The 24,809-nt window shown below is 39.7% G+C and overlaps 2 protein-coding genes across 2 annotated transcripts; both read right to left on the bottom strand.

Annotated features, from left to right (window-relative positions):
- Nucleotides 1–2,089: 2,089 nt before the first annotated feature.
- LOC104120164 (uncharacterized) lies at nucleotides 2,090–3,216 on the bottom strand. The gene is made up of 2 exons (XM_009631891.2): nucleotides 2,601–3,216; nucleotides 2,090–2,271 (listed from the first exon to the last, which is right to left on the bottom strand). Exons 1-2 carry the CDS (start codon nucleotides 3,214–3,216, stop codon nucleotides 2,090–2,092), a joined length of 798 nt encoding a protein of 265 aa, XP_009630186.2.
- A 35-nt stretch (nucleotides 3,217–3,251) lies between these two features.
- LOC138892759 (uncharacterized) lies at nucleotides 3,252–3,608 on the bottom strand. The gene has a single exon (XM_070176495.1). It carries the CDS (start codon nucleotides 3,606–3,608, stop codon nucleotides 3,252–3,254), a length of 357 nt encoding a protein of 118 aa, XP_070032596.1.
- Between the last annotated feature and the right edge of the window lie 21,201 nt (nucleotides 3,609–24,809).

Genomic DNA, 24,809 nt, shown 5'->3' with positions numbered 1-24,809 from the left:
AGCGGAAACTTATGTTTACCTTTCACTCTAAGCTATACTCAGAAAGGAATGCCTTATATTATCCACTATAGATAGAAAGAAATATATATATATATACATAATTAATTACTATTTATACCAAACTAATAAATATATCACGTAGAGTTTTTCTTTCCTCTTTTTCTCTCCTTTTGTCTTTTTACCAAATTAGAGGTCTAATTGATTCTTTTAGCTACTTGCCTAATATTGTGTTCTTGTATAACTTGTTCATTTGACTAAGTGATTTTGCAGTATGTAATCTAAGCTTTCATAATATTATTGACTAGTTGATATCATTCCTTTTCTAGAGACAAAAATAATCATTAACATGTCATTTAATTGAAATAAAAATATTCGAATCAACATTTTCATTAAAGTTCTTTCCTATAAACTCATCAAACAGAAAATGTTAGTTGAAATGTTTGGTAGTGAAGAAAATAATCAATATCTATTAGTACGAAGATGGTTTCAATTTTTCAAAAAATAAGAAATTGATCTATTCTCTTTAATAGTGGTAATTATGATTATTTTATTTCTTCATCTCCTTTGTTGATATTTTTCTCAAGAAATTTATGTGCATTTAAGGCATGAAACTCATCGCATTGTCTAGGCTATTTTCACAACAAAAAGGGAGTAAATTTCCTAATTTTTTTTTGTCAAATCTCAATGATCTAGATAATTACACAACTTGTAACATTAAAATTTTTATCCTTTGTCACATACATTCATATATTAATATTTGCACACATGTACACAAATACAATATATACACCTACGTATACACACACCTATGTACACTAGATATATATGCGCGCACACGACTATATATGCGTATGTATTTGCTCATATTTTATTTTATTCACTCATATTTTGTATGTATTTCATATGATGTATTCTCATTTTGATATAATTAAAATATCATTTTGATTAGGTTCGTCATTTGGGATTGAAGCAAGGAATGTAGTTACGACACATTGTGACAATGATGACGATTGTTTGACTATTTGCAAGGTGAAATTTCTACCAAAGTGTATAAGCAACGTGTGCATTTGTGACTTTTTGTTGGTCTGTAACAATGATCAAGATTGCGTAGAAAGAATACCAAAATGTCCTTTGGAGCGTAGATGCTTTTTTCATCAATGTGTATGTGGAGGATAATGTAACACTTCAATAATGTATGTGTTAAACATATTTTTAGTTTAATCTTGTTTTGAAAAGAAATATTATCTTACTATTATCAATTGCTTGAGACTAGTCGATCGCTTGAACAATCTCAATCTTATTTGATGATAGCTTTTGTTGGAACTGGAATATATTGCTACGTAATAATCTGAGAAATCACTTTCTATATTTTTTTCCTATACTATAACTAAATTTTCTAAAATGATGCAACTTATGGAAGTCTACCATAAAATGTGTCATAATTAGTATCCTTCATTGTCAAGACATTTAAAATCAAAGACATGTGCCACATGGTCAAATGGTATATGTGGTCAGACTAGATAAAATCAGTGGCGGATCTAGGATTTTAAGGTCGTGGGTGTTCACTTTCTTTTAATATAAAGGTGCAAACAATCATATAGTATAAGTATAAATTATTTGAATGGGGCAGTAAAAAAGTTAATAAGAAAAATACTATTACTATTGTCATTATCAAAAATGACTTCTAGCCACAGGTCACAATAATAATGTTATCATTACAAAAAGGGACTTCTAGTCATAACTCACAATTGTGCTCGACTACTTTTCATATGTTGAAAACGATGAATAATAACATCATTGCTGATACTTGAAAATATCTTACGCTTTACATAGCAAACTAAATAATTATTTAAAAATTCATCACCGATGTTATTACAAAGTTCATTTTTTATGTAGTTCATGGATGAGAAAGCTCGTTCCACAGAAGCTGTAGCAACATGAAGAATGAGAGTTAACTTAATAAGCAAAAAACAAGCGGCCAAGTTTGATGCAGATTTGACTTAACCAACACTTTAGCAAGGCCACTAATTCCCTTCATGCCAAAGAACCTTTTGTCAACACCACGGGCATTAACTATAAAACTATCAAGCTAACAACTGAGATCTCGAAGCTTGCTGCTATCAAACTCATTCGGATAATATTCAGCCCACCTCATTAACCCGTTCTTATCAATATTACCAAATGAATTAACTGGGTTTAAACTAGCCATACCTTGGAGTAAGTCAGTACTCACAGCATCAAAGCGACGGTTAAGCTCTTGAAAATGCAAATCTATAACACCATAAAAACTTTAATACGCAAATGATGAGAATATGTAACATCAAGATCTCTACGCTTCGACTTTCCAGGAAAGTAGAGAGCGTCCATCTTTGGAATCATTATATCATGTTTATCACAGAAAGAAGAGACATCTTTCATCAAAGATTCAAATTCACAATTCCTCATCGTTTGTAATCGTTGCTTTGTAAGAGCAAGGAGTCCCATAGCATTGACAATATCTTAATCCATCCTTTATAATGCACAACTCAACTCATGTGTCATTATTAGAACTTTTAACATCAAGTGTAACATAAAAGCAAAATCAAATTCCTTAATCTTACCCATAAGACTTTCAACAATAATTTTATCGGCATAGTTTGGACACTCACGTGCAGTAAATTCAAGAACATGAATAATTGATGGAAATAGGACAATAAGGTTATCCAATATTTTATAATGAGAACCCCAATGAGTATCACCTGGTCGTTGAAGCCCACGTTCTTGATTTAATCCTCGTCCAGTATGCACTTCACCTGATTTGAGTAACTCCTCTAACTTTTCAACTTGATGTTCTCGAAGCAAATCCCTGAGCTTAAAAGATGCTCCAACAATATTTAAGACATTAGCAACTATACAAAAAAAGTCATCTACATCTGAATGCTTCTTTGCAAGAGCCACAAGTGTTAATTGCAATTGGTGAGCAAAACAGTAAATGCAATATGCTGATGGAGACTCATTCATAATCAAAGTCTTAATACCATTTAGCTCTCCCTGCATGTTACTAGCCCCATCATAACCTTGCCCACGTATTTGCGTTGGACTTAATGAGTGATCAGAAAGAAAGGAGCAGATTGCCTTTTTCAATGACATAGATGATGTATTACTAACATAAACAATACCAATAAATCTCTCTATTACTTCGCCTTCCTTGTTAACATATCTAAAAACCAATGCCATTTACTCATTGTGTGATATATCTTTTGATTCATCAACTAGTATCCCGAAAAATCCTCATCCAGGTCTTCAATGATAGCTTTGATTGTTTCTTTAGCACAAGCATCAACAATATCTTTTTGAATACTTGGAGAACACATCATTTCATTCTTTGGAGCATTTTCTATTATAATGCTTCCAACATCCCGATCAATATCTTCATACCATTGTAAAAGTTCAAGAAAGATACCTCTGTTTGTAGAAGATTGACTCTCATCATGCCCACGAAATAGCAAATCTAGTCTCCAAAGAAATCTTGCCACGTCGATTGAAGCACTCAATCGACGTCGAGAATCACTTTTTTCTTTCTCGGATTGTTTGTCAAAAGAAGTGCAAATTGATTGTGATTGATTCATTAAATCAAGCATCCTATTGAAACACTTGTTGTGGATGCTATTTACTTCTCCAACATGAGCTTAAAATCTTTCAATAGCCTTGTTCCAAGCTTTAAACCCATTTTTTGTAAAAGCATCTCACGTATTTCCATGACTTTCATGTTCATTTTTGAACAAATAGAAACACAAACAATATGCATCATCTTTTGATATACTGTACTCCAACCACTCAGAATGTTGACCCTTAAACCAACCAGGACAAAACTCTAACTTTAATCAAAATATCAAATCTTATTACCTTGTTCCTTGTGTTTTAATTTTGAGATGAGGAGGTCAAGAAAATTTTCTAATCACTATGTATCCTGTGAATTCTTTACTGTGAAAGCTGGAGCAACCGAGAAGGATTCTATGATTTAGCCGTTTTTGGTTTGGTGTCTTTTGGAAGCCTACCAATATTTTAAATAGTGGAGGATTCTTTTTCTCCTTTTCATCTTCTAATTAGTAAATAAGAGGAACTAGAAAAAGGACAAAAAAAAAAGTAAAAGAAGAGGTAAGTTATAAGTCGGCATTGAAAAGGATTAGAAAACAAGGGAGTCAATGCTTTATAAAATAAGAAAAAGTATTATTTTTCTGGAAAACAAATTATTGCAAGCGGGAATCGATCTCACAACATTGGAATACCAAGCGGCTTAACTTCAACCTCCAAACCAAAGCACCCATTAGACTTTTTGGTTAATGGGTGCTTGCCCATATATTATACCAATTTTCATAAAATCTATATATAAGTATACCGAGTCTCCATCGGGATCAGTGGGTGCTGCAGCACCCAGAACCTTACACGTGGGTCCGCCCCTGGATAAAATTCAAGTAGTCTCTATCTATATTAACATGGATCGATATAATTATTGTTCCCAACTAGATTATTGGACTAATGACAAACTCAATGCTAGTCCAATTCTAGTCAAACATGCAGAAGGAAAAGTTTCATCAATTTTTATGGAATAAATTACACTTGACCTATTTAGTTTTTGAATTTGGAAATAAATACCCTTTTAACCTTTGAATGAAACAATGACTCCCCTGACCTAAAGTTAACATCCAAAATGAGCGACTCACTGCAAAGATATTTGTAAGATAAAAGATGACCGTTAATTTATGGATTATAACATTCTAAAAGAATAAAATTACCAAATAGTATTATCCTTTGGGTAAGAAAACAATACCCTTTTATGTTTTAGATAAACGAAAGAACATCTTATCATGTGTAACGAACGGATCGGTCGTTTTGAGCTCTAAGTACGTCGTTCGACAGTTTGAGGCCTTAAGTAGCTTCACTTTATGTATTGTGACTTGCACGCATGGTTGGTTTCGATTTTTGGGAAGTTCGGAGATGATTTTGAAGAATAATTCTCAATTCGGAAGTTTTAAATTGAAATAGTTGATCAAGGTTTGACTTTTGAGTAAACGACCTCAGAATCGGGATTTGAAGGTTCCAATAGATTTGTATAATAATTTTGAACTTGGACGTATATTCGGGTTGAGTATCGGATGGTCTAGGAGCGTTTCGGTGCTTATTGTTGAAAGTTGGCATTTTGAAGGTTTTAGAATTTTCTCAGTTTGATTTGGCTTGGACTTTGGTGTTATTTATGTCCGTTTGGAACTCCAAGCCTTGAAATAGGTTTATATTGTGATTTGTGACTTTTTCATAAAATTTGGCGTCATTATGGAATGTTTAAGTATGATTCGGACGCGTCCAGCAAAGTTTGAACGTTTGAAAGTTAAAAGAAGGATTTTGATCGTCGATTCGTTGTTTTGATGATGTTCGTGGCATTTCGAGCCTTTGGATAAGTTGGGATAAATTATTGAGACTTGTTGGTGTGATTGGACGGGGTCCCGGGTCCTCGGGTATATTTTGGGATGGTTTTGGACCATTTTCCTTTGTTTGGTGATTGCTCGTTTCTGGTGTCATGCGTGTGCTTTGCGATCACGAAGAAGCCATCGCGATCGCGAAGAGTAGTTGGGGCTGGCAAAGATTTTGTTCTTCGCGATCGCTGAAGAGGGTCGCGATCGCGGAATGTGGTCAGGTTCTTCTACGCGTTCGCGTGGGTGGTGTCGCGAACGCGATGTGGAATTTGGGGCTGGCTTGTTGATAGAGTTGTGCTACGCGATCGCGCAGGTAACTTCACGGTTGCGTAAGAGTTAGTTGCTGGTGCTGATAGTTTTGCCTTCATATTCGCGGAGCTTGGCTCGCGTTCGCGTAGGCTTGGGGGTCTATGTATCACGTTCGCGAAGTCTATCCCATGTTAGCGAAGAGGTAATTCTGAGCAAGCTGATTTGGACTTCGCGATCAGGAATAATGGCGTCTGGGCAGATTGCATTTTTATTTCGGGACTTAGCCCATTTCTCTCATATTTTCACTTGGTTGGGCGATTTTTGGAGCTCTTGAAAGGAAGATTTTCATCATCTATCATGTGGTAAGTGATTCCTATCCATTGTGAGTTAAATACATGGATTATATGAATTTTAACATGAAAATTTGTAAAAATTATGAAATTTTGGAAGAAAACCTAGAAATGGTAATTTTAGATTTTGACCATGCAATTGGACATGGAATTAGGAATAAATTATATAATTGAGTTCGTGGTGTTATGGGTAATGTTTATCTTCAAAAAATTTCGGAATCCGTGCACCTGCACCCGGAGATTGATCATGTTGACTTTTCGAGCAGAGTTGGGAATATTTATAAAATGTTAAATTACGAGTATTGGAGTATATTTTAATTGGTTTGCACGTTGTTTGATTAGTTTTGGATTGTTCGGCATTAGTTTGAGGAGTTAGAGAGGCGTTGGAGCCGGTTATCGGATCACAGAGCGAGGTAAGTCTCCCGTCAAACCTTGTGAGGGAGAATTTATCCTGTAGGTGTTATATTTGTTATGTGCTACATATTGTGGGAGCTACGGACGTATGAGGTGATAATTGTCCATGCGTACGCTAGAATTCCCGATTAGGTCCGGGTAGACTTAGACTCGCGCCATGATTTAATTGCAATAATTGAGTTGTCCTTACATGTTTAATTGCTTTAGTTTACATTTAGCCCGAGACTAGACTCGCGTAGAATATTGGACTTGCTATTTTAGATACTTGACAAGCTACTTGATTAGCCGTGGAAAATTGTAAATTCTCTTACGGACTCCTCTCGCATTGTGCGTATTCATCAGAAAGTTTCCTTAAATTTCATGACTCAAATGTATATTCGTGAGTAGGGTCTAGGGCCCGTTAAAGTTTCTTATTCTAATGGGATCGGGTTGAACGCCTTAGCAGCACCATTATGGGATCGGGTCGTTCGCCTTTGCACAATACCATACTCTTATGGGATCGGGTTGTTGGCCTCGGTAGTATTATGTATCATAATCTTATGGGATCGGGTCGTTCGCCTCGGCAAGATTATTGTAATACACTCGTATAGGATTGGGTTGTTCGTCTTGACAGGATTTTGTAACACACTCTTATGGGATCGGGCCGTTCGCCTCGGCAGTTCAATGAAACACTCTTATGGGATCGGGTAGCTCCCATCGGCAGAATCGTGTATGATATTTGATAAGAAGTCAGTGTATCCATGAGTTTTCTTGACTTGAGACGTGACGTTTTACCTGGTGTCGACCGTTATGTATTCCATTTGAGGTAGTATTCGATATTTGAGGACTTTGTATTTACTGTTCAGTTGAGGATCGTATTATGTACTTATGTCTGTTTTCGCCATTCTTACTTGCCATGTTTCGTACCTGTCTACTTCTATTATTATACTTGATTTATTAGATCACTAGTAAGTGTCGATACCGACCCCTCGTCAATACTTCTCTGGGGTTAGGCTAGATACTTACTGGGGATGCATTAAATTATGTAGTCATCCTATACTTCTGCACTAATGGTGCAGGTTCTGAGAGGTTCATTTAGTGGTCACTTGGCGCATAGGTGCAGCTGCTGAGGGGACTTTATAGTGAGCTACATTCCATGCTACGACCCGCACACACAGAGTCTCTATTATATTTATTTACTTTATCATGTCTATCTTATATTCTAGAAAGATATTGTATTATTATTGTACTCCCTGGTAGATGCTCGTGTACTTGTGACATAGGGTTGTGGGAATATCTAGTAGACATTCTAATGCGTTAGTTTTCTTATTTAATAACAACCATGATTTTAAAGGTAGTAAAATGAATAATTAAATGGATGGTTCACTATTAGCTTGCCTAACAGAGATGTTGGGCGCCATCACGGCTATAGTGGGAATTGGGTCATGACAGCTTGGTACCAGAGCATTAGATTCACTTAGGTCTCACGAGTCATGAGTAAGTCTAGTAGAGTCTTGCGGATAGGTACAGAGACGTCTGTACTTATCTTTGAGAGGCTACAGGGCTGTTAGGATAGCTTTCCTTTCTTGATTCCTTATCGTGCGACTTGCTTTTGGTTGAAGCTTATGTCTTTATTTCCTTCTTACTTATTCTTATGCGATGTCGAGCATTCGGAATCAGTTGGGAACCGATGAGTTGTGGAGATGCTACAGATATGGTGCAAGATGTTTTTCATTGCGTTTACGGGCGGATATTATTGTCACATTATGGAGGGGTGTTATGTCATTTCGGTCCAGTGTTGGTGTTGCCTATTGTTTCGAGGCAATGCACAGTGTATTGTGATGATCATGCGTTGTTATTGCGCAGTTCCAGTGTGAATTGTAGGGTGCTTACTTATGTGTCGCGGCAATGAATGATTCGGGAGGAGGATTAATCGGTTCATGATTGGTAGATTTTGCATTTAATTCCAGTGGAGGAGAGGCAATCGGACTATGGATGTTCAAGCGTTGGTTGATGGAGTCACGAGATTGGATATCTCCAAACTTGGTGGAAATCTTGTTTTTGTTGTGGTGTCACCGTCTTTGATTGAACGCATTAAGGCTTGTCAGTATGCTGGTCTTCATTTGTTTTCCTCTGGGCACAATGTTGTGAAATGGTGCCTAAGAAGAAGTTATCGGAGATGATTGTATGTTGTGACTTCATAATCGAATCAGAGTTCCAATGTTGATAGTACGAGGGAGATGATCCCTGAGGTGGCTTTTGTACTTAGGGAGTATGAAGTGGATGAGAAGGGGCTTGATCAGAATATAGGAAATGTTAACATTTGATTATTGTTTTGGGATGCAATGTGGCTCTGAGTTTTAAACATATTGTTGTACCTTCGGGTTTTGTTAATGAATGAAGGGATTCTTACGGCTGGCAGATGAGTGTGGACCCAGGGAGAGTAATTGATTTCATGACAGATGTAACTTGGCAATGACATTGGAGGAGGTCGGCATGAGGTTACACTGGTGGGATATCTCCTGTGAGAAGGTTAGGGATTGCATGATTTCGGATAAAGTTCCTATGAAGCGCTCTACTTTCTATCCAACATGGGGCATATACGACAATGTAGGTTTGGGTTGCCTGAGAATGATGGCGCGACTGTTATGAAGTTGAGTGTGCATTTTGGATTGATAATTCAGGATGTGTTATGATAAGTACAACAAGGGCTTGTGAGAAATTTTGCTAAATAACGGTGTGAGATCATGGTAGCTAGAAGTGGAATTCATTTTGGGTCCTTGATTTATGTGATTGTAGCTTAAAGCTAAGTGGGGGAGCATACCGTCTATGATTGGGTCACGTGGTTATGTGCCTTTGTAGTTTTTATTTATTGGTACATTGTTGGGTTAGTTATGACTAAGAGAAGAAAACATCAGGGGTAATTCGAGCAAGGAATTTGATGGGTGTGTGCTACATTTCACCTTGTTGATGTGTGGAGGTTGTGAAATAACTTCGACTGGGTATTTCTTTATGAACGTGATGTGCAAGGGAAGGGATTCATTCGGTTGCTTCTTCTAGAGTATTCGTGTGCTAACGGAGCACTGGTTGTTGGCTGCATATTCGGAACCAGGTCAGAGTGGGCGAATCTCAACGATGGTTCTAGTGGATTCAAGAATTAAAGTACGGTGCCTAAGGATTTTCAGGTTCGTCGTATGGCTAAGGAATTAGTTTTGCAGTGGAGTGTGAAAGAGACTTGGAGTATTTCTACAAATGTTATCAGGTTTGCGGTATAGTGTTAGAGAGATGGAAGAAATATCTTCGAATTCGTAGAAGATCTTTTTAGAACGGGTATATCAGTTGGAGATACCATTGCGTACATGAGGAGGGTATAACGTGGCTTATGGGTATTGAGACAATGTGGTTTTGCGGTTTGGGGTCACTCGGGATAAGTGTTGACTGAGGTCCATTGTGTGCTAGAAAGGAGAGGTATTAGTGTTGAAGGTAAGTCAAGAGAAAACTGAGGAGTTAAGTCAGCATAGTAGCAGTTTAAGTCGGCATTGTAAAGGAAGTAATCGTTTCCTTTGGTGCGATAAGGTTATACAGGTGTTTTGTGGCTTTACGGCAGGCTTGGCAGTCTCCGTAATTTGGTTGATTTGGAGGGATTCAATTCTGATGGTTTGGTTATGTATGAATGGGCCTCGAAAGAGTTACGACGGGTTAGGCCACGACTTAAGGTTTGTGTCTTCTACGACTATGAGAATTTGGTTGCGGTCCAGTTTGACCGGGATGTCGTAAGCTCGGAGGAGCGGGGAAAGATTTCAGTTGATCAGAGTATGCTGGCGCAATTTTAGTGTCACCTGAGAATGGTGTTCTGTGGAAGAGGCATTGTGCATTGAATTGTAGATTCCTGATGTTATGCTTGTGACCACGCATGGCGGATTGTATTTTTATGCCTGTGATCATGCAGAGTTAGTGCCTCAAATAAGTTTAGGTAAGCTACTTACCTCAATCAAGCCAAATCACTACTCTAACAGGCCCTTTCCATGTGAATCAACCTACGGACGACTCGATCTAGCCAATAACTTAATATAATTAATAAAAGTCGTAGGAACTGAATCCAAATGATAAAACTAAGATATTTGACAAAAATCATAAGGTCAACCCCGGGACCGCACCTCGAAACCCTGCCAAACTCACAAATTCCGAACACCCATTCCGATACGAGTCTAAATATATGTGTTTCACCTAATTCCAACCACAAATCGACCCCCCAAATCATCAAATCTCACTCTCCAATAACGTAGTCCAAAAACCCCCAAATCCCATATTAATTTCCCATAAATTAGGTTTAATAATCAATGGTAAATCAATATCTAAAACCAAAAGTGGGTAAGGATCACTTACCTCTTCATTTGTGATGAAAAACACTCAAAATATCGCCCTAGACCGAGATCCCCAACTCCCAAAATGAGAAAACAATCAAACCCTTCGAATATAAAAGTTAGCCAGTAATGCCGCATATGCGGTCACTTAACTGCTTCTGTGGTTCCGCTTTTGCGGTCAAAACATCACTTTTGTGATCCAACTCCATCCTCTGGACTTTCGCCTATGCGGCCTAATACACGTATGTGCAACCTCTCTTTCGCAGATGCGGGCCCGCACCTGCGCAAGGGCCTCTGCACTTGCGATCTTCCCCCAACTCCAGCCTAGCCCGCTTCTGCGACTCCTTGCCTGCACTTGTGGAGATGAATCTGCGACAGGTCCTCCGCAGGTGCGAATGCACTATATTCAGCAGCCCTTCAGCCATGCAACACAAATCCAAACAAGCTGAAACCAATCTGAAACACACCCGAGGCACTCGGGGCCCCGTCCAACCATACCAACCAATCCCAAAACATAACACAAACCTATTCGAAGCCTCAAATCACATAAAACAACATCAAAATCACGAATCGCACCACGATTCAAGCCTAAGGAACTAATGAACTTCCATATTCCAAAACGCATGCCAAATCACATCAAACCAATTAGGAATAACCTCAAATTTTGTATGCAAGTCCCAAATGATACAACAGACCTATTCCAACTCCCAAAACCAAAATCTGAATCCGATATTAACAAAGTCAACTCCCAGTCAAACCTCTCAACCTTGCAAACCTTCAACTTTCCAACTTTCACCAAAAAGTACCAAACCAACCTACCGATCTCCAAATCCAAATTCGGACATACACCTAAATCCAAAATCACTATACGAAACTATTAGAACTATCAAAACTCCATTCCAGAGATATCTACACAAAAATCAAACTCTGGTCAACTCTTTTAACTTAAGCTTCCAGCCTTAGGACTAAGTGTCTTAATTCACTCCGAAACTTCCTCGAAACTCAAATCAACCACCCCGGCAAGTCATGAAACCTCAAATACACATAAGTAAAGCATAAAATAGGGAAAATGGGGCTAAAGTACACAAAATGACCGGTTGGGCCTTCTCCCCCTCCTAAACAAATATTTGTCCTCGAATGGGTCTATAATCATACCTGTAGTCTTAAAAAGGTGAGTATATCTGATCTGCATCTCTTGATCGGTCTCCCAAGTAGCCTCCTCCACTGGCTGACCTCTCCAATGAACCTTTATTGACGTTATACTCTTCGATCTCAACTTATGAACCTGCTGATTTAGAATGGCCACCGGCTCCACATTATAGGTCAAATTCCCATTTAACTGCATTGTGCTGAAGTACAAAACATGTGAAGGATCACAGTAATACTTCCGGAGCATCGAAACATGAAATACTGGGTGAACCCTCGAAAGACTAGGTGGCAAGGGAAGTTTGTAGGCCACCTCTCCTACTCTCTCAAGAACCTCAAAATAACCAATATACCCAGGGCTCAACTTTCCCTTCCTTTTGAATCTCATCACACCCTTCGTGGGTGAAACTCTGAGTAGGACCTTCTCAGCCACCATATATGCAACATCACGAGCCTTTGTGTAAGCATAACTCTTCTGCCTGGAATGTGTTGTACAAAGCCGCTCCTGAATCAACATGCTCGACAATATCATTCTTCATCCTCTGCCACCAATAGTGCTGCTCAAATCATGATACATCTTTGCGGCCCCAGATGAATAGAATACCGTGAACCGCAGGACTCCTCAAGTATCAACTCTCGCAACCCATACACATTTGGAACACAGATCCAACCCTACATCCTCAATACCATATCATCTCCAATAGTAACCTTCTTAGCATCACCATGTTATACCATTTCCTCCATGCGCTCAAATAAATAAGACCGTGAAACCATGCTAGCAAGAATCCAGCTAGGTTACGAAATGTCTAACCTCACAAACTGATTATCCAAAGCCTGAACATACAATGCTAATGCCATCTCCCTAACTAAAAGATAAGCAATACTCCCCATGTTCTTAGCCTTTCTACTCAATGCATCGGCCACCACATTGGCCTTCCTCGGATGATAAAGAATGGTAATATCATAGTTCTTTAGCAACTCCAACACGTCCGCTGCCTCAAGTTCAGATCCTTTTGCTTGAACAAGTGTTGGAGACTCTTATGATCTGTGAATACCTCACAAGACACATCGTAAAGATAATGCCTCCAAATCTTCAGTGTGTGAATAATGGCTGCCAACTCTAAATCATGTACTGGGTAGTTCTTCTCAAGGGGTTTCAATTGACACAAAGCATAAGCAATCACTCTACCCTCATTCATCAATACACATCTAATGCCAATCCGCGAACCATCACAATAAACTGTATAAAAACCCGATGCTAAAGGCAATACCAGAATTGGAGTTGTGGTCAAGGCAGTTTTGTGCTTCTGAAATCTCTCCTCACACTCATCGGACCACCATAATGGGGCATCCTTCTAAGTCAATCTAGTCAAAGGAGTTACGATGGATGAAACCCCTCCACAAAACGGAGATAATACTCAGCCAAGGCTTGAAAACTCCAGATCTCGGTAGTAGAAGACGGTCTCGGCCAACTCTGAACTACCTCCACCTTCTTCGAATCCACCTTAATCCCCTAACTTGACACCACATGAACCATAAATGCCACCGAATCTAGCCAAAACTCACACTTGGAGAATTTAGCATATAACTTCTTCTCCCTCAAGGTTTGACCTTGATCCTCAGATACTGCTCATGATTCTCCTAGTTGCTTGAATACACTAATATATCATCAATGAAAACTATGGCGAAGGAATCAAGATATGGCTGGAATACACTGTTCATCGAGTGCATAAAAGATGTTGGGGTATTGGTCAGACCAAAAGACATCACCAGGAAATCATAGTGACCATAGTGGGTTCTAAAAGCTGTCTTCGGAATATCTGAATCCCCGATCTTCAACTGATAGTACCCATATCTCAAATCAATCTTCGAGAATACCCGAGCACCCTGAAGCTAATCAAACAAATCATTAATACGCGGTAGTGGGTACTTGTTCTTGAATGTAACTTTGTTCAACTCCCTGTAATCAATGCACATCCTTATAGAATCATCATTATTCTTAACAAATAGAATTGATGCACCCCAAGGCGACACACTGGGCCTCATGAAAACCTTATCAAGCAACTCCTAAAGTTATTCCTTCAACTATATATTTGTCATGTGGTACGGTGAAATAGAGATAAGCTGAGTTCTCGGCACCAGATCGATACCAAAATCAATGTCCCTATAATATGGTATGCCCGATAGGTTTACTAGAAATATATCTCGAAAATATCTCACTACCGGCGTGACAATCAAGGATGGCGAGATATGGCGACAACCAATCCTTCCCTAAAATCATGTCAAAATCAACCATTCTAAGCAGTAAAAGATCAACTCTAGTCTCATAACCTCCAATTGTCACCATACATGACCGATATACACGGTCCACCATAATAGAATCACCCAACGGAGTAGATACATAAACATACATAACCAAAAAATCACAAGGCATATCAAAATAACAAGCAAAGTATGATGACACATATGAATAAATGAAATATGGTCAAATAACACTGAAGCATCCTTGTGGCACACTAAAATAATACATGTAATCACGGCTTCAGAAATAATTGCCTCTAGCTTGGCTGGAAATGCATAGCAACGGGCCTGACCACCACCTGATCGACCTCCCTCTCTAGGGCAAGCTCAAACTGCCTGAGTCCCACCCTTAGTTGGATGTGCGGGTGATACAACTACTGGTGTTGAAATCATAGGCCATGAGATCTGTTATAGAACCCTTCAAAGAATTCTTGGGCATTCCCTCTTAAAATGACTCAATTCCCCACACTCATAACAAACCTGCCTCGGAGGACCCTGATAACTCAAGTAACAACCCGTAGAACCTTGACCAGATGGAGAACAGTAGGAACTTTGTGCCGGTAATGCAATGAATGACGACTATATTGGGCAATCACTGTAAGAATTGTGTCTAACTAAGGAACCACGTGGAATCTGACGAGCTGCTTAAGCAGGCAGGCCTAAAAGGACGACCTCTGTTGTAATGTGACTGGCCTCCAGATGAGGCACTGCTGAAACAACCTGAACCACGAGGCCTCTTGGCCTCCCACTCCTCATACTCAAGCCTACGAACCTTTTCTGGGCGTCTAGCAATCTTGACTACCTGATCAAACTTGGCATCCGTCTTGGCCTCTCTAGCCAAATTGTAATGTAACCCATAATTGAGGCCATCAATGAACCTCCTGATCCTCTCTCTATCGGTGGGAACCAACCATATTGCATGTCGATCCAAATATGCAAATATCATCTCATACTGATTCACAATCATATCCCCCTACCCAAACTCTGTACGCAAATCCTCTCTACGAGTCTGTGGAACAAACCTCTCTATGAAGAGAACTGAGAACTCATGCCATGTAAGTGGTACAACACCAGCTGGCCTGCCTGACTCATAAGCCTGTCACCATCTATAGGCTGGCACTATCAGCTGAAAAGTAGTGAAAACAACTCCATTGATATCCAAAATACTCACTGTGCGAAGAATCCCATGACACCGGTTCAGAAAATCCTAAGCATCCTCTAACTCTCCTTTAGTGAACTCGGGCGGATCAAGCTTCCTGAATCGCTCCAACCTCCTCTGCTCCTCATCAGTCATAGGTGGACCAACCTCAGCCTAAGCAATAACAATTGGCTGAACTAGCAACACCCCCGATGTTTGATGACCCTGAGCTAGCTGTTCCGGAGTAGGGTGGTAGGAGTCTGGGCTCCTCCCCCAGCCTGTGAGGTAGCTAGTGCAGCTTGTATCATAATCGCCTGAGCCAGGATTATACACACACTCAAGATCGGAGCCAAAGCCTCCTGAAGACCAGGTATAACACTAGGTAGTGTCAGTGTCTGAGCTGGTCCCACCAGCTCAACAGTATTAGGAACATGTTCCTCCACTGGAGCGATTGGTGGCTCTACTGGTGCTGCCCTTGCTGTAGTGCGAGCCCCACCACAACATCTACCTCTACCCCGACCTCTTACGGCCCTAACTGGTGGTATTGATGCCCGTCCGCCTAATCTGGTTGCACGTGTCCTCACCATCTGTGAGAGAATAGAAGAGTAAGGTTTCAAACTTGGAATTAATAAATCCGCACGACAAGAATGTAAGAAAGTGATGTTCTTCCTAACAGTTCGGTAGCCTCTCGAAGATAAGTATAGAGGTCTCCGTACCGATCCACAAGACCCTACTAAACTTGCTCATGACCTGTAGAACCTATGAACCTAGGGCTCTGATACCAACTTGTCACAACCCAAAACCCCAACCAGTCGTTATGGTGCCCAACGCACTTGCTAGGCAAGATGGACATAACAATAATAAACCATAATAGCAGAAATGATAGAACTGACATAGGTCTAAAACCTAAATATACCATAATAACGCCAGTACATAATAAATCCCCCAGAACTGGTAAATACAGAGTCATGAGTTCTAAAACAAAAACAAATACAAATTTGAAAGCTAAATAACAATACCGTCTGAAATAAAGACAACACTACAATATGGAAAGAGACGCCAAGACTGTTGTCGGGAATGCAGCTCTACCTCGTCTCTCGGTAATCAACTCAGTTATACGTCTCGACTACCGATGAATGGGTCTGAAACGTGGATCTACACAATTAAGTGTATCGTGTAGTATGAGTATAACTGACCTCATGTACTCAGCTAGTATCATAACTAACCTCGGCGAGGTAAAAGCAACAAGAATTATAAATAATACTCGTTATAACCTATACAGTTCATAAATTCAACAACTACAGAATAATAACATGATCAAGTCATAAGGAACAAAAAGAGGAATCCTGGTGTACACAATTTCTCAAGTATTTTGCTCAGTCAATAACCCAGCATATAAAGATGATATGCAAGTAAAACAGGTGAATAACCAAGGAAATTGCAAGTAAGGATGAAATGCAATAACCAAAATACACACTGGCAAATATTTCCTCAATATTTCCATATATGTACCAAACTACTGATCAATTTTCCTCAAATCCGCATGTACACCATCATGAAGGCACATAGAGGGTGACTCCGGGGGGATGAATCCATATCTATATGCTGCACGGCGTAGTAACGTATAATAATCATACTCCGCCCTGCGTGGTCACATGCTCAATATCATGGATCCGCCCGGCATGGTCACATGCATAATATCACAATCGGCCTGGCGTGGTCACAAGCATAACAACACAATAGGCGTGGTCACATGCATAACAACACAATCTTCCCGGCGTGTCATAGGAATAAAATCACAATCTGTCCGACATGGTCACAGCCTGACAACACAATCCACCCAGCGTGGTCACAGGCTACCAGTCTGAATCATATAACATAGGAAGCAAATATACAAGAATACATATATATGATCGATGAATATCAGATTTCATACTCCTAGACTAGTGTAAATGACATGCTATTGTGTATGCATGTGCAAAGTTTGCTTTCACAACTCAAATCGGGAATTTCATCACGGAAATAGCAATTATCAAGTTCATTCAGGGGATTAGCCTCTATGTAACCTCAAACATAGATCAAATAGTTCACAACACGATTACAAATATGAGAAACATCACAGCATAAAGCTTAACAATCAATTCAAGGCATGTCATAGCCTAAGCACTACCCCGAGCATGGACAAATACCCTGGTGCTCACACATGGGATCAAACCCCACACATATGCGCACCCATAGCACGTAGTTGCCACAAATAACTCAGGCGACTAGTGCCTCAACTAAGTTTAGGTAAGATACTTACCTCAAGCAAGCCAAACCACTCCTCTAATAAGTCCTTCCCATGTGAATCAACCTCCAAACGGCTCGAATCTAGCTAAAATAACTTAATATAATCAATAAAAGCCGTAGGAACCGAATCGAAATAATAAAGCTAAGATCTTTGACCAAAATCATAAAGTTAACCCAAAAAGTCAACCACGATCCTGCACCTTGGAAATCGACCAAACTCATAAATTTCGAGCATCTATTCCAATACGAGTCCAAATATATGTGTTTCACCCAATTCCACCCACAAATCGACCGACAAATCATCATATCCCACTCTCCAATAACATAGTCCAAAAACCTCCAAATCCCACCTTAAATTCTCATAAATTAGGTGTAATAATCAATGGGTAATTAATATCTAATACCAAAAGTGAGTAAGGATCACTTACCTCTTTAATTGTGATGAAAAGCACACCAAAATCGCCCTAGACCGAGCTCCCCAACTCCCAAAATGAGAAAACTATCAAACCCTTCGAATATAAAAGCTTGCCAGTGATTCCTCATTTGCGATCCAGCTCCATCCTTCAAACTTCCACTTTTGTGGCCTAATATACGCATATGCGCTTGCGCATCTTCGGCCTCTCCTTCGCAGATGCGTCCCCGCACCTGCGCAAGGGCCTCCACACCCACGATCTTCCCCCAACTCTAGCCTCGTCCACTTCTGCAACTTCTTTCCTGCACCTGCAGATACGCATCTACGATAGGTCCTCTGCAGGTGTAAATGCACTAGATTCAGCAGACCTTCAACCATGCAACACAAATCCAAACAAGCGAACAAATCAGAAACACACCCGAGGACCCTGAGACTCTGTCCAACAATACCAACCCATTCCAAAACATGACACGAACCTATTCAAAGCCTCAAATCACACAAAACAGCATCAAAACCATGAATCACACCACGATTCAAGCCTAAAGACCTAATGAACTTCCAACTTTCAGAACTCATGCCGAGTCACATCAAACCAATCTGAAATGACCTCAAATTTTGCATGCAAGTCCCAAATGACACAACAGACCTATTCCAACTCCTAAAACCATAATCCGAACCCAATATTAACAAAGTCAAATCCCGGTCAAACCTCTCAATCTTCCAAACCTTCAACTTTCCAACTTTTGCCAAAAAAATACCAAACTAACCTAGGGACCTCCAAATCCAAATCCAGACATACGGCTAAGTCCAAAATCACCAACGAAGCTATTGGAACCAAAATCATTTTCGTGTGGTCAAAATGAATCACCAGCCAGATCCAGTAGTAGCCATACCGGTATCTGTGGTTTTGAGAAAAAAGTGGACAGTTTATGTCAGCCTCAGTGCGGTTCCAATACTAATCCCCAAGAAATTCAAGATGTCTCATATTTCAAAATATGATGGCACATAGGATCCTTGTGACCACATCATGCGTATACAACCAGGATCAAAGGGAACGATCTCACAAAGGAAGAGATCAGATCGGTGCTAGTCAAAAAATTCGGGGACACTAACGAAAGGAGCCCTAACATGGTATTCTCACTTACCTGAACATTCTATTACTTTTTTTGATGAACTTGTACATTCTTTCATCAATGCCCATTCTGGAGCGCAAATATTGACAAAACAAGTGGAAGATATCTTCAAGATTATAAAGAGAAGGATGGAGTCAACCCGAGACTTTATGGACCGATTTCAGAAGGAAAGGATGTTGCTCCCTGAAGTTGAAGACAATTGTGCAGCTATGGCGCTCACCAAGAATCTGAATCCAAACAGCTTAGAGGCTTCAAGTAGATTAAAGGAAAGCCTTTGTGAATTCCCTACGAAAACACGGAGTGATGTATACCATCGATATAATACAAAACTCCATATTGAAGAAGACATCTCAGTGCTCTCTGAATTCGAAGGGAAGGACACTTCCGGATATGATCCACGACCAGGAGGGACTCGCAGACAAGATGAACTTAGGCATCGGGAATCAAGAATATGACATGAGTTGTACCCTAGACCCATGTAGTGTAAGATTGATTAGCGACCAAGACATATCCGTGATGACATGAATTCCAGTCGAAGAGATGAGCCACGCATGCACCTAGATGGTAAAGAAGCAGGGATATCCAAAATCAGTGGTTACAACTCCATACCAAAGCACGCCGATTATGACTTGGGTGTGAACATGACAGAGTTAGTGGCGGCACTCAAAGACATAAAAGTTAAAGTAATATGGCCGAAAGAGATGAGTTCTGATGTAAGAAAGCAAAGTCGGGAGGTACGAATTCCATAATGATCACGGCCACAAAAATTCATATTGCAAGCTCCTCCGAGGTAAAATCAATCCTTTACTAAAGGAAGGATATTTGATGAACTTTTTAGTGAAAAGGCAGAGTTTTCATACATGAAAAATAGGAATAAAGAAGAACACTGAAGGTTCCAACTCCTAAGCGAATAATCAACGTCATCTTTGGGGAAGAATAAGTAAACAGAGTGACCTTCACGGCAGCTAAGATATTCACAAAAATTCTATTTCCCACGAGAAACGCATTCAGTAGATGCTAACAGGAGAAAGCATAACCTTCGACGACGAGGATACGGATGGATTGACCATGCCACACAAAGATGCCCTGGTAATTACTTTATGAATTTTTGACACTAAAGTAAGAAGACTTTTGATTTACCCAAGAAGTTCAGCCAACATCATCCAATCACGGGTGGTCGCAGAAATGGAGCTCACAAGTTAAATCATTTTGAAGGTGTGACTGTTCTCAGGGTTCAACAACTATAGTGAGATGACATGTGGTCAAGTGACTTTGGTGATTAACGCTAAAGGAGTAACTAAGAACACCCCATTCCAGGTAGTGGCCTGAGACATGACATACAATGACATCTTGGGGAGGCTGTGGATTCACGAGATGGATGCAGTCCCTTCAACTTGACACCAGGTGATAAAGTTCCCATCTGAATGAGGAATATGGAAAATCCGAGGAGAACAAAGAGCATCCCGGGAAGTCAACTCAATTGTTACTGCAAACAGCATCTCCAAAGAAGATACTGCCAAATAACAACCGGGGAGGGGGGGGCGAGGATGTAACTATCATAGCCAGAACATGCCCCCCTCCGAATAGAATCATCAAACCTAAGAAAGGTGATATTTCAACTCTAATGGAGGAGGAACTAGAAGAAGTGATTCTCTTTGTCCATTAGCTGGAAAGGAAAGTCTACATCGGCACAGGACTGACTCCCGAGCAAAATCATAAGTTGATTAAATTTTTCCAAGATAATTCAGATTATTTTGCTTGGTCTCATATAGATATGAAAGGCATCCATGTGGATGTCATGGTGTACAAAATGAACATGTATCCAAACCACCGCCCCGTGAAACAAAAGAAAATAAGTATTGGGCCCGAACGAGCCAAGTATAGGAGAAAGAAGTCACCAAATTGCTTAACAACAGCTTCATCCGTAGGGTGAAATACCTGAAATGGCTAGTGTCATGCCCTGACCATGGGGAGCGGGACCGACGCTCGACTGAGTTACCCTAGTCCAGCAAGCCTACTTAGTGTCTACCACCCAACCTTTCCCAGAAACAATTCGAGAGTAGATTTCAAGAGATAGACAACGAGAGGATAAGGTCTATAACCCCAATTTACATTACTTTTAGGAACTTCATTTGCAATTACCAAAACATTACAAGTTCATAGTTTAAAAGTGGAAATACGTTCAACAACTACAACATTTTTAGTTTGTTTTCCCAAATCTAAACACAACCCACAGTATGATTTCGGAGCCTCTAAGTGAACATGAGTGCAATATGTAAGTGCCGGTGATAAGGCCCCGGCTATACCTCAAAATACAAGGTACAAGAATCAAAATGACACAAGGCTCCGATATGGAGTAAGACTCACCAAATCAGCTGAGAACAGGGTATGCTGCTATCAATGATTAGTGCCGCCTATTGAGGAACCACCTATATCCATTAAAGATGCAGCGCACCGGCAAAAGGGACATTAGTACATATATAATAGTACTAGTATATAAAGCTAAATACACTCTCATGGAATGAAATGCCAACATAAAAGTAGAGGAACATGGATACAGTAAGAAAATCAATAATATTTAAATTCCAAGTTAAAGCAAAGTAAACCTTCAAGTAAGTATTAATATTTTAAGGCTGGGAGATCCTTAGTACTGTCACACCACAATGCACGTGACATGGAGTCCAATATCTGCCCGATCGGCTAAGCCGTCTCACCCCAATATATAAGGGTTGACATAGAAGCATGATACCACCATGTGCATGGCATGGTATTTGATCTCAGACCGATCGACTAGGACATCTCACCACAATGTTGTGTGGTTCGACGTGGTCTTTGCTAGCTATCTGTTCATCCCAATCAAATGAAAAAATATCAACATATCATAACGGGAGTCTATCCCTTATTCAGCTCCTACACTAGCACGTGTAATTTCGGGCTTAGTCCTTTACAACCCACCTTTCTCCAGTGACCTAACGATATGCCCAAAAACATTTCTATATAAAAGATATATATATATCTCATAGCCTTTCATAAAATCTTTCATTTCATTGGCACGCTTGACCATACATGACAATCTTCATTCTTGGCATGATGGTTGCGTTTCATATTTCATACTTTTATTTCTTTATTTTCAATGATCATCATAAAACATCAATATGTAGAACATTTTTGAAATCATTGCTTTAAATACGTGAGTAAGAAGAGCCTTAAACACATTGAATTTCTTCCAAATGAGAGCATAGTGAATTGCAATTGATACATGAGTTAAGATCATAAGCATTTGATACATTAATCATCCTTGAAATATTTGTTACAAGGGAGAGCATGATGTAGTGGCAATTGGGACATGACCTGAGTGCATAAACATTTGGATGAATCAATCATTAGAGGCAATCCGGAACAATAAGAATAACACTTGGACAAACAATAATTAGAGTTAACAAGGAATTCGTTGAATCTGATTCTATGGAAGGAGTTTAGTCAACATAGGTTGATTAAGCTTTTCTTAGGATTACTACAACGTCCCACTACTCTTAGCAACTTCAATCTACAGAAACATAGTCAAATTGAATCATAATTAGGAAGATGCTCATAGGTTTTTAGCCCTTTTAGGCATTTCATCAAACATCAAATATGCGAATTGACTACAAGGTTCTATGATGGAAATCCTTCACCCCACAACCAATTTCAAACAACAACTTACCCACAGTAGTTCAACAACCTCCATACCATCTTCATCGGCGCATGCATGCCCAACAATTCACCCCCAACTCAAGAACCACACCCCACATTCTTCTCATACACCCCAAATTCAAAATGTAAGGGCGTATGGCTTCCAATCACCATCCTATAAGCCCCATCACAAAAAATCATACTCATAAATTCATTATATAATATTGCATGTGAGTTAGGGATAAAGCCTTACCTCTTTGGTGGAAGACCTTGTAAGTAGCCTCTTTGAATCTTCAAGAGATAAATGAGAATTGAAGAGTAAGAGTGTTAGAGTTCTCCTCCCCTCTCTATAGAGTGTTCCCTCTCTCTCTAAAATAAACTGATTCTCACACAAAAATGACCCCCCTTGAGTCTTATATCAAAATAGAGTCGGGTTAGGGAAATTTTCAAAAATGATCATCCATATCAAATCTGCAATCACAGAAAGGTTGTGCGGTCCGCGAAATGGAACGTGAAATGGTTTCCAAAATCTGTGTCGGTTCTAGTCAGGTCCGCAACAGATTCACGGTTCACAGAACGGTTCTGCGGTCTCACATCGGGCCGCGAAATCTCCCTCTCAAAAGTTTTTATGTTGATTAGGCAATGGATATGTGGTCTGCATAACTATTCTGCGTTCACACATTGGACCTCGAAATGACCCTTAAAATTGAGTTGCTTTTGACTTGTTCCGCGATAATTCTGCGATTAGAGGATCAGATTTGCGGTCGCATAATAGACTGCAGAATCGCAATTTTCTGCAAACCTTTCTACCAACTCCACAATGCGTTGCAAGTCCACATTATCCTACCTTGGAACCATAAAATCTTAAATCCTTAGCAAACTTTTACGAGGCCTTACAAGTAGAAAATGTCGTAGTAGTGCCCAAAAAAGAACGGGAAATGGAGATTTTGCATCTATTACAAAGATCTTAATAAAGCCTGCCCAAAGGACTACTTTCCCATGTCAAATATCGACCAACTCATAGACTCTACGGCTGGCCACAAACTATTAAGTTTCTTGGACGTATATTCCGGATACAAACAAATAAAAATGGATCCAAAAGATTAAGACAAAAAAATTCTATTACTAACAAGGGGACTTACTTCTATAACAGCATGCCATTCGGACTAAAGAATGCCAGAGAAACATACCAAAGACTAGTCACTAGAACGTTTCGGGATTCTTTTGGTAAATCTATGGAAGTATACATTGATGATATGTTGGTAAAATCAGTCCAAGTAGACGATCAGCTGGCTCATTGAAGGAAGCCTTCGAAGTCATTTGAAAATATAACATGAAACTTAATCCAGAAAAATGTTCCTTCAGAGTCGGTTCAGGTAAGTTTCTTGGATTTTTGGTTTCGAATATAGGTATAGAAGCTAACCCTGTGCAGATCAAGGCGATTGAGAATATACTCGAAGAATTGAAAAATCAAAAGGAGTTGATGATACTGACTAGAAGGATAGCAACGCTCAAACGATTCATATCTTGTTCCTCCAAAACATGCCACAAAATATTTGCAATGCCAAAGAAGAACAAGAACTTTGAGTGGACCATCAAATACCAACAAACAATGCTAGACTTGAAAAAGCATCTGTCTATCTTGCCTCTATTGTTAAAACCTGAATCAGGAGAACGACTTTTGGTATACCTAGCCGCGGGTAAACTATTGTAAGTGTTGTATTGGTATGAGGAGAGAAAGGTATGCAATCTCCAATCTATTACTTAAGCAGGGTACTAATAGACGCCGAAACCAGGTATCCGCACTTAGAAAAACTTGCACTAGCACTCAAAAATGGTTGTACGAAAGTTGAGACCATACTTCCAGCACCATCCCATTTCAGCGGTCTTTAATTTCCCATTAAGGAGTATT

This window comes from Nicotiana tomentosiformis, chromosome 5 (assembly GCF_000390325.3).
Source record: "Nicotiana tomentosiformis chromosome 5, ASM39032v3, whole genome shotgun sequence".
In the NCBI taxonomy this organism is placed as follows: Eukaryota; Viridiplantae; Streptophyta; class Magnoliopsida; order Solanales; family Solanaceae; genus Nicotiana; species Nicotiana tomentosiformis.
The sequence above is the reverse complement of the archived record's forward strand: the minus strand, read 5'-3'. Positions and strand labels throughout refer to the sequence as shown.

Bases quoted from the DNA above. Each gene is read 5' to 3' on its own strand.
- LOC104120164 (XM_009631891.2), bottom strand. From the start codon at position 3,216: ATGGCATTGGTTTTTAGATATGTTAACAAGGAAGGCGAAGTAATAGAG. The intron at 2,272-2,600 runs GTAAGATTAAGG...ATGGTGTTATAG, and splicing joins TATTGTTGAAAGTCTTATGG to ATTTGCATTTTCAAGAGCTT.
- LOC138892759 (XM_070176495.1), bottom strand. From the start codon at position 3,608: ATGAATCAATCACAATCAATTTGCACTTCTTTTGACAAACAATCCGAG.